General features: G+C 40.0%; 1 protein-coding gene across 2 annotated transcripts in view; it reads right to left on the bottom strand.

The window, feature by feature from the left end:
• ORC5 (origin recognition complex subunit 5) overlaps window positions 1–3,517 on the bottom strand; it is a 70,539-nt gene extending 67,022 nt beyond the window's left edge. For both annotated transcript variants that reach the window (XM_059816915.1, XM_059816916.1), the window contains exons 1-2: window positions 3,407–3,517; window positions 1,686–1,778 (exon numbers count right to left, since the gene is read on the bottom strand). In XM_059816915.1, the coding sequence (XP_059672898.1) occupies window positions 1,686–1,778; window positions 3,407–3,517 (204 nt within the window). The remainder of the gene's footprint in view (window positions 1–1,685; window positions 1,779–3,406) is intronic.
• Between the last annotated feature and the right edge of the window lie 8,052 nt (window positions 3,518–11,569).

An 11,569-nucleotide genomic window follows, 5' to 3' on the forward strand; every position in this document is an offset into this window, starting at 1 on the left:
TCAGGATAACTATTTTTGTAAGAAATGTGCATTCAGCCACAATGACCCGCTACTTCTATGTAGTTCAGATTCTCATATGATGTTTAAAGACAGGTTTCTCTGCCTGCAGCCCTTGCAACTGAAATAAGTCCATTCATGACAAAGTTCCTACTTCAGGTTCGTAACATATAGCAACTCCAGTATTAATCATCAAGGATAACTCATGCCCCAGTGAACAGCATTAAAGTAGTTGTCTTCCTTAACAACTGGGGGGAAGAGAGTTTGTAGTCCCAGCTTCCTAAGACTAGGAAGCTTCCTAGGAATGTAAGGCTCCAAATTCAAAACTGTACAATGAATTCTCAGTAGTTTCCACTTCACGTATTCCAACAACTGTCTTATCAGCCTTCCTTGAACTACCCCTTCCTTACACTGTTTTCTAAAAGCAGGAATCCGAAGGAAGTTTCTGTTAGATGGCGAAGCTGAAAAAGAACATACAGCCCTAACATTTCTTAAAGTGATGCTCATACAGGAGGAAACAGCAACTGTACTGGCATGGGAGACTAAGATCCATCCCACCAGCAAAAGACCTGGCAATGCCAAGCTTAGTAAACACAAACACATCTGGAGAATTTATTTTATTTCATTAGAAACTGTGAATGGCATCCTGTTTCTTAGGTTTTTTAACTTATGATGCATATCAAGCTGTGTTTGGAGGATCTGGAATAAATTAAAGTGCACAAAATTCATATTTTCAATCAGGTTCTGAAAGTACAATACTAAAAAGGGCTATCAGTACACTTTTCCCATTTAGAGCTGATTCGTTAAGCAAAAGAATAATCACTTATTGTTCAGAAATTAAATCAATTGCTCCTAAGCAATATTGCTCCAACATTTTAGAACTCCTGCATTGTTTCTTTTTCAAAGTTTCAGATTTTCGTGCTTCTATAAGAGGGCTGATCAGAGCTAATCAAATTTACTGCAATGAATACAACATTCACCTCAAGTCTGCAAAAACAACTATCGGTATCAGAAAGAATGGCAGTTGTCTGGTGTTCGGCCAGTGATTTTCACCATTTCAGACTCACTTTTTCAGCAAACACACATAGCTTGTATGTTTGCTTTAAATGCTTTTAACAGCTTTATTAAGTTTAAGCTCTTAGGCTGACATTTAAATAGATCATACACATCCAACTGAATTTAATTAAAAGGAGTTTGTTAACACAAAACAAATAAAACAAAATTCTACTACTGCAAACTCTTCTCACTGTTCTTCATTTACTCTCTCACTCTTTTCATATACAAGTAAAATTAGTTTAAAGGAGAATTACAAGAAGATTCAAAAAAAGGTATACTATAAGTGACTCTCAGCTTGAACTGGAATCATCATAAGAGTACTTACTTGCCACTGTAGCTATTTCAGATTAAGTCAAGGGAACAAGCTGAAGAAAATTTGGCTCCTTTTCTTCTTTTCTAAACTTTTCTAAGAAAGTTATTATGAATTATATTATATCTCAGTATGTATGACTTCATTTTATCTTAAGTGCACTAGTGAGAAGAGCGATGCATTCATCACACAGCAAGTGGAGGAGAAGAATCAAGAAGGCAGAAACGCTGAGGAAACAAACCATTTTGAGAAAGTAGAAGCTAGTTTGAGGGACCTGTTACAAATAAATTCTAAGTTCAATATCCATTGTGAACATTCTCACCTGTAAGGTGTTTAGAAGAGTTTGCATCACGTACGTCTTTCCACTAGATGTATGTCCATAGATAAAGATGGATGGAACACTAAACTGCTGACGCTAGGAAAAAAAAAGTTGTTGCTCTTTCAAGTTGTCTTCTTTTTCATTCAACAGATAAAAGATTTATCAATGAAGTTTCCCTCCAAAAGAAAAGTTATCTTTTAAATTGAGGCATTAAATATAAAACACACCAATTATTATGGAATCAATGTGATCAAGTTCTATGTTTCATCTTCACTGAAATGCTGGGAGGGTAAGTCCCAAGAACCAAGTATCGCATAAAGCTACCAATGAAACTGCTATTACATGAGGATACATTTTTCATAGGAAAAACAAACCAAACCAAACAAAAAAACCCCAACCCAAACAAACAACAAAACCACACCCCATGAGAGAAAAGCAGTGGGGTCTTATTTTAAATTAGTTAACTAACTGAAACAAAATCTGGGCAAGTACAGGTTGCAAGCTTTACATTGTCCTAATTTCACAGAATCACTAAGGTTGGAAAAGACCTGTAAGATCATCAAGTCCAACCATCAACCAACAACACCATTCTCCAAACACTATAAACTGCTTTTCTTTCCATTAGCACCAAACACAAAAGAATTAAATGGTTTGGTGGAGGAGATGGTAAAGGAGCTTGCTCTTCTCTCACAAGGCAATATTTGATATAATACCTCTATTTACTTAATGGTACTGATGCTGTATATTTAATGGATTTTTTTTTTTAAGATGCAAGGAAAATAATTAACTTGTTATTTTTATTTCATTCTGAACAGGTATTTATTTTTGTATTTTTCTCCTTTCTATGAATCTTGTACACTGACTTAAAAAATGAATACAAAAATAAATTTGACAAACACTTTTTAAGAAAAACAATAATATTCAATTAATCCAAGGTGAAGGCACTCTTGTGCAAGATATGCGGATACTCTAACCAGCATATTTAACAAGGCGACTTGTTGCCACTATGCTTGTAATAAATACATAAAACTTAAATGTTGTAATTTGATGTAATTATTATTATCTATAATTAAAGGCAGAACCAGAAACAGATACTAATTTCCATTTTGTTAACTGAATGTAAATGGATATATCAACTGCTTGCAGATAAAAATCTCCATTACTTTTTACCACAGCTTTGCCAAGCAGTAACAGAATCAATTAACAAGCCAGTGATTTCCAAATGTTATGGCCAGCAACAGAACTACTAAGCATCAGACCAATTTCATGTACTTAGAATTCAGGCACGCAGATATTAGATTAACAGGTCAAAACCAAACAAAACTTCTACACTGCCACTGAAAAAAAATACCCCAGAACTTTAGACCAGGGAAGAAGACAGACTTCCTTCCTGGTACAAAGTGGCAAAGATGGAACAGAGTTATGGAGAAACCAGGCTTCAGAGACAGCAAGGCACAAATAGCTGTAAGTTAGTTTGGGTCCTTCCAGCTGCAAAACAGCTTTCAACCTCCAAACAATCTATCTGGCAAACACTAATGTTAAAGATGGGTAACAAAAAAACAAAAACAAAACAAAAAACAAAAAAACCCCCAAAAACAAACAACAAAGAAACAACCAAAGTATGTTCATAATGACATCACAAAAAAGTCCTTAAATTTCTACTCTCCCCTCTGAGACAGCAAAATATCTTTGTTCTATTTAAACATCAATACAAAAAGCACTACCTCTCCAAATAGCGACAGCAACATGGACACTTGGGATTCTCGACAAGGCACCAAACTTTCCAAGTGAAGCAGTGCAGCTGCTGGGTATGCTGAATGTTCAATATTAGGCATTTTGACGATCCTGTAGTTAGTCACCTAAACATGCCCGTCCCCTTTGAGGTGCACAAACAAGAAATAGTGATCTGGAAAATAAAACATTTTAATTATCATTTGCTGTCATATACATAAAGGAGGAAAATGAACAGGAATTGACATAAAAACTAAACAGACATTCTATGTCAGGATTATGGTATAATTATGATAGACTTAAAAGACTTAAAAATCGAACTTTACTACGTAAGGCATTACACAGACATTTTCACACCAGACAGAATCCAAAAAATCAAATAAAAAGGTAAAGGCATACAGGGTACAAGCAAATCAATATAACAAAGAATTGTCATAGTTTAGCTAACTGAAGAAATACATATTTAGTTGTGGTTGTATATACATTTAAAAGTAGCAAGGGAATAAAATGAGGAAAGTAGATTAGTCACAGATCATCACCTCCATGGACAGCCAATAAACTACGATTTACAAGCAAAAGAGAAGAGGTGGGGCATAAGGAAAGATGAGGATGACAAAATAGCTCTCCAAATGTTAACAGGAACACCTACCCCAGCTTAATAGCAGCAGAGGCATATGAAAAAAATGCAGCTGATGGTAGACTAGAGATACTCATTAAAAATAGTAGGAGACTAAACCAGCTAGATAAAGCTGTAATATTAATTACAGTCTACCTTTTAGACAAGGACTAGTCAAGGAAGACTAAGGGTCTTGATTGCCCAAACACTGGGAAGGCTGGATTTTAGTGGCAGAATATGGAAAAACACCTCAAAGATACTGCTTTGTCTGCAGTATCTGAAACTGCTGGGAAGATGGTACATTTGTAGTCGTAAGAACAACATGCAGAGAGAGAACTGAAGTAACCTCAAGAGCTGGATTCTGACTTTGTCAAATGTAACATAACTTGACAGCCAAAAAGATAGTTTGGAAAATTAGGCAGCGCAATAAAGATATCTCATCAGCAGATAGGAACACCTGCAAGTTATCAAGACAAAAATAATGAACAAAGTACTCCAAACACAGTATTGTGGTATTGTGGTATTTACAGCCAAATATGTTATGCTGGGCATAAGTACAATGCCACATGAAAAAAGATTAGGTTAGCAGAAGGAGATCAGAAATAGCATGGGAAACGGAGAACAAACTCTTCTGATGAAAAAAAGCAATATTGGGTTGCACTGACAGGGGAGCTATAGGGTTACAAGGAGGGTCATAAATACAGATGTATTTATGGAAATACTTTACATATTGGTTGGTTTTGGGACCAATGTCTATTAAGTATTTCCATAAATACATTTGAGGATAGATTTTTTTCTTTTATTTCTACACTTTGCCTTCACTGTTTTCTGAAGTAAAAATTGGGATTGTAGAATCATCAATAGAAAAACAAGTGGAATTAATGAGGAAAAAAAGGATAACCCCAATAACAGAAGTAATGCCCATATAATGAAATTCAGTACTTCATATTAAACATATTTGTAAGTAATCATATCAAACCTAACAAGGACTAGAGTTAGATATCAAGAAACTGTAAGTCTGAAGCAACTTGAAAAACAAACAAGTCTATCACACAGTAAGTACAAGAAATCAAAGTAATGCAGTTATTGAAAAAACAAACGCATAATCATATGTATCAGGCAAATTATTTCCCATACAGAAAATCATACAAACAGCCTTGGCCCATTTTATCAGAACAGCAAGATCAGCTTTGAACAGGTCTGCCCACCTGTCCGCTCTGTCTATTCAGATACCTATTCAAAATGGAATGAAGATAAAAGAAATTGAATAGCTTGATTAAGGTTGCTCTCTAAAAATGAGCTAGGAATAAATATCAAGATGAAAAGAAAAAAATGTAGCCAGTAGCCTCCAAACCAGGACAAACAAGCAGGGAAAGAGGTTTAGAAAAGGCTGAAAAGTTTCCGTGGGTTTAAGAAAAAAGACAGCTCTCTTGCTCCACTGACTACACGAGAACAGGGCTTGACTGTATTTCATCTTCTACACCCTGCTGCCCAACTGCACTCCAGAAAAGCACGAATCACCTGTTGATCACGTAGTCTCTGCCAGTCCTGTTTGCTTGTCAAACACCCTAGCACATGTCAACTTATACTAAACACATTTAAGCCACTGGCTGAAAACCTACATCTCTACTGACTATATGTAGGTGTCTTAATCTTCAACAGGATCCCATCCTAGAGTTCCGGATGTTTAGAGCAACACGTTCACAAAACAATGAATTTTGATTACATGGCAACACTGATGCAAAGACTAGCATCAGCCAAAGCTTAAATTCAGGATGTTCCTGACCAGAGAAGGTTGTGCAGAGGTTGTATGTGTGATTCCAGCCAAATCAGGAGGGACAAAAAGCACTTACTTTCCAGCTGAGTCCAGGTAAGGATACCAAAAGCACAAGTTAGACTTCATGGCTGGATTTGATGATTTAGGAGGAATTATCTCAGTTTATTGATCCTAAGATACATACACTTGGCATGTCTTTCTACACTTTATCACGGAAGTTGACAGAAGCAATGGAACTCACACCGTTCTGCTTCCCCTCAGGCCCTACATGCACCCTCATCCCACGAGGACACCGCCGGCACAGGCGTGCCCTGGCTGAGGGAGAATGACGACCCCCGGCCTCCGCAGCGCAGACGCGCTCCGCGAAGCCCGGGCTAAGTGCTCCTCCAGCCAGGCCTCTGTGAGGCTGAGGGCGGGCCTCGGCCCAGGGGGCAACTCTGACCCCGGCGGGCCGGGCGGGAGGCGGCCGGGACCCCGCGCCCCTCGACCCCGCGCCCCTCAACCCCGCGCGCGGCCCCTCACCGATTCCCAACCGGAACGCAGCAGGCGCAGGTCTGTCCCTTCACCTCACTTCCCTCCTCCCCCAAATGCCAGAAACCGACCGCCCCCCTCCCCGGGCCGAGCCAGCGCCGCCATCCCTCCCCTCCCCTCCGCTCCCCGCTCCGCCCGGCGGCTCACCCCGGCTTCCTACACCCACTCCGTCCGCGCGCCAGCTCCCGCGGCCGCCTCCTGCACATGCGCACACCATCACCCAACCCCGCCCTCCCCGGTCAGTGCGCAGGTGCGGACCTCGCACGCATGCGCCGTAGCGACATAAAGCTCGCTGCTTCTAGCCGCTGTCTGGCGGCGCGGGAAAGGGCGGGAAGGGCGGTGTGGTTGTGAGGAGAGGTCGCTGCCCGTTCCGCGGCGGGCGGACGGTCAAGGAGTCCTAGGAATGAGGCAGTGTGTTATCGCGCAGAGAGAGCCATGTACAGCACGTGTCCCTGGACATAGATGTGTTTGGAGCCCTGTGTTAGAAGCCGCTTGGCAGTAGTTCCCCCAGGGAGAGGTGGATGTTACAGTTAACTTATGGAGCTTTGTGCCACTGGGGAGGAGAGCGGTGCTGGTGTCGGGGGGTCAGGCCTAGACCTGGGGCACAGAGTCAGAAGGAAGTCATGGGTGCGGATGTGGTCGTTGTGTATTTGTTAGTTTAACTCCAGCTGCCTCCCTTACAGGCGCACAGATGAGCCCACGGCGTCTCTGGTAGCCGGATGCGTAGAGATGAGGGTCGGCTTCAAGGTGTGTCCTGTGAGGGGACAGCAGCATCAGTCAGAGGGGGTCTGGACGTGTTGCATCCATCCTCTCTTCACACCTGGAAAATAAATGTTAAAATCAACATGAAATTATATGCATAACTCATTTATGTTAATAGAGTCTCTGCTCCAGTCAAGCTTTGCAGACAGTGCTCTCGAAAAACGCACAGCAGTACATTCAGATTACAGTTCAAGTTGTATTATGCATAAACACTGCACATTGTATTAGTAGGATAAATACGACAACTGCATGTAGGATTATGAAAGCTAAAGTGATACTCTCCCTCCACAGTCTGAGCTGGGTAAAATGTTAAAAAAGTGAGTAAAGCTTGTATGAATCAAGCATGATTTCTTTTTAACAGTTGGTTTTTTTGTATATATACCTGTGCATACACAATCATAGCTTGGCCTGAACAGAATTTCAGATCCATAGATATATATTGTAAATTTGTGGACCAAAACCATCCTGAATGGGATTAGGAAAAGAGAAGCAGAAAAAGATGCAACTGATTCTGATTTATGGTTATGTATGACACTTTGGGTACAGTCTTGTTTTTAACACGGCCTGTTATTTATCACAGTTTTGCCAAAGTATAATAATAAGATGAAATTATTTTTACTGTTATTGCATTTGCATATATGTGGGCAAAATCTGTAGTATTACTAATTCAGTCCACTTTGCTTGTTAAGAAAAAATGTTAATTTGGAATAATAGGTATGTTTTAAAGTGTTGTATCAGGGCATATGCTTCCCAACAGAGTGAAATACTTTTCTCTAACTCTTGAAACCATGGAATCTGCTGGGGCAGATTCCTCTGCCTACAGATGGACCGTGTCCATCCAGAAAAAAACCAAATGTAATAACTGCAAGGAGTCTCAGAAAGTTCACATTTGTATAGTCTATGTGGGAGCTGAAATAAAATACTTTGGAAGCAGTTCTTAGTGATGTTCAGAATCTGCATCGTCTATGGTTTACTTCTGAATAAATCTGAAATTTGGCTTTCAGTTGATCAAGAATCCTACAATAAGGGATCAGTCTTTAAACAAGTTGTTTTCACTTCAGTGCTTGCTGACAATGTGGCTATCTCCTGATTCTTTAGGAGCATTGATGGTTCAGGCTGCAGTCCCTCCCAGGGTCACCTCTGCACAACATAAATCCATATTGCCTCAAAGAAAGAGGAGAGTCTCACTCTCCCTGTTCCACCCCTACTTCCACTCATTTTCTGGTCCTAGGATTTAGGTGGTTATGAAGAGAGGTAGCTCAGGGAACCAGTCCTGCTGAAATTAAACCAAACCAAAAAAATCCAGTATTTGCAGCCTCACTTCAAAATGCCTGCTTATTAACTGAGTGGGACCACCACTACCATCTCATTTAGCCTCTAGTCTGAAATCCAAACAAAATACCCAGTAATAATGCTTTTTGTTAATCCAAAGTGGCACCATTATTATCATGAGGTAAATAACGAAAACACATATCTGTATAGCTTTAATAATTTAAACTTATTAAGAATATCTCTATTGATTGAAATGGTGGGATTATAATGCTGCATTTTTGCAGGACTGATCTGAAGAAAGTAATACAGGATCCTGGACTCTTGCACGTGCAGGTGAAAAACTGTTACAGAATACTGTTGAACAGTTCTGTCCAGTTTCTCAGGCCTATCAGTGTCGATATATTCCTACAGGAAGTCTCTACTTCCTAGTAAAACGGCTTAAATTTAGTAAGTGTGATTTTTTATTTTCATTCAAGAGGTTAAAACTCTGAAGTAGAAGTTGCTAGAGATAGGATTCATGCCTAAGTATCTAGCTTGTTATGCATAGCATAATAATTTTGTTTCAGTTTACATCTTTCATCGACCACATTTTTCATTGATATTGTTACTGAATATGCATTTCTGCACAACTTTAAATGTTTTCTTAATTTATACTAAGGTTTCACATGTCTTTTTATCTTATTTTGACTGTGAGTTGCTTAGACTATAAAATATATTCAAAATGAGAACACAAATAGTAAACTGAGTTTTGAAACTTGCCTATAATAGCAGGAGAGAATATTTTCTTGTTGTGTTCATGGTCAGATATTTTATAATAACACTTTCTTGTTTGTCAAACTGATTTTCAGTCCAAGTAGTGATTAATTTTCACTTAAGTCTTCTTACCCATAGCTCCATTTCAGCAAAAATTGTTAATTATAGCATATATGCTAATTTCATTCAAATCACTGGGATTCCTTATTCTGTAAATTTACAAACATGTGCTTAAGTGAATTACAGAATTAGGTTATTTAATTTATATATGTAATTCTATATGTATAGATGTACATTATATATGTATAGATACATAGAACTGTGTATAGAACACATACATATTCTGTGTAGAACTATAGAGAGAGAATTATATATATAGAATATGTGCAGTACTTAATTTTTTATTTCTCTCAGTCTTTCCAAGATACATTTTACCAGAGATGCTATTGTGCAGGATGCTATTGAGACTGCACCTGGACCATTACTTAGCAGTCTCTTCCTATTCAAAAAAGTCAATTCAAGCTGACCGAGGTGCAGAAAAGGGCTCTGACAAAGAGCAGGAAGATAAGAATTTATTGCTCTGTAAGGATATTCTCTTGAAAGCATCATTGAGGTGGTTTAAGAAATTACTGCAACTACATGTTTCCTGCCTTGTTGGATGATACAGCTCTCTCAGCCAAGCCAGTGGAAAGGATAGTGTCATCATCTACCTCTACACAAGCCATCTGTTTAACTTAAATTCCCAGACAGAGATTATTTAAAAGATAAATTGGCTGATTTCGCTTCAAAGTGAATGAAGAGATCTCAAGTGGTTCATTGTGCACACTGCGGTAGAGGAACTAACCTTAAATAATGAAAGAGAAAAGGTATCTGCAATAACTTCTGAAATTGTTTCAGCTTTTTCTGCTAATGGCTATCTATCTGACACATCCTAAAAAAGGTTGGGATTTGAGCCTTGTTGAAGAATAGACACCAAAGAGGTGAAGAGCTGCTCAAACTAAAGGACAATGTTGTAACAGCAATTCATATTTTAAGTACAATACTGCAATAAAGGGGAACACAAACTTCAGTAAAGTACACTAATAAAAGCAAACTCCGTAATGTTTATCCACATGGAAACCTGTCATTCCAAGTGGTATCGTTTTGCAAGTGTGTTATTTAAAAAATGCATAATTAAATACATACTAAAAGACCATGTGAAAGGCAAAAGTATGTTGGACCAGATAACTTTGGTCTGTCTGAAGTACACCTACTCTGCTGCTGGCCATTCTGGGGAAAGTAGCTGTAGGCACCAGCTGTGCAAAGGTGGTCAAGTGCCTAACGAAGCAGTTTGAACCTCATGAAATTCAAGAAGTGCAAGGTCGTGCACATGGGTCAGGGCAATCCCAAGCACAAATACAGGCTGGCCAGAGAATGGATTGAGAGCAGCCCTGAGGAGAAGGACTTGGGAGTATTTGTTGATGAGAAGCTCAACATGAGCTGGCAGTGAGCGCTTGCAGCCCAGAAAGCCAACCATATCCTGGGCCACATCAAAAGAAGCTTGACTAGCAGGTCGAGGGAGGTGATTCTCCCCCTCTACTCCCCTCTCGTGAGACCCCACCTGGAGTACTGTGTCCAGCTCTGGGGCCCCCAACATAAGGAGGACAGGGGCCTGTTGGAGCAAGTCCAGAGGAAGGCCACGAAGATGCTCAGAGGGTTGGAGCACCTCTCCTATGAGGACAGGCTGAGAAAGTGGGGGTTGTTCAGCCTGGAGAAGAGAAGGCTCCGGGGAGACCTTCTAGCAGCCTTCCGGTACCTGAAAGAGGCCTACAGGAAAGCTGGAGAGGGACTTTTTACAAGGGCATGTAGTGATAGGACAAGGGGCAATGGCTTTAAACTGAGAGAGGGTCGATTTAGATTAGATATTAGGAAGAAATTCTTCAGCATGAGGGTGGTGAGGCACTGGAACAGGTTGCCCAGAGAAGTTGTGGATGCCCCAACCCTGGAAGTGTTCAAGGCCAGGTTGGATGGGGCTTTGAGCAACCTGGTCTAGTGGAAGGTGTCCCTGCCCATGGCAGTGGGGTTGGAACTAGATGATCTTTAAGGTCCCTTCCAACCCAAACTATTCTATGATTCTGCGATTTTAAATGCCCACCAGAAGGCTAACAGTTATTACTTACTGTCAATTGAAATCAAACAGAGGTAGATAAATCTTTGTGTGAGCCCACATTGCACTTGTAACTGCCGTAAGTTATTAGGTGCCTTCAAAGTATCAGCCCCTCATTCTCCTGATACTGAAACAAGGAAGATCAGGGTCAGTTAGGCTTTGTAATAGAAGATTTGAACTAAAAGATTCAGTTACACCAGGACAAATAGTCCCTGGAGACAATTCTGTGGGCTGTGGATTGCAAAAGTGCAATGTATTCCCTTCACACCTTTTGCTGTCTCCCACTCAGCTCCTGTGTC

This window comes from Gavia stellata, chromosome 4 (assembly GCF_030936135.1).
Source record: "Gavia stellata isolate bGavSte3 chromosome 4, bGavSte3.hap2, whole genome shotgun sequence".
Taxonomy (NCBI): Eukaryota; Metazoa; Chordata; class Aves; order Gaviiformes; family Gaviidae; genus Gavia; species Gavia stellata.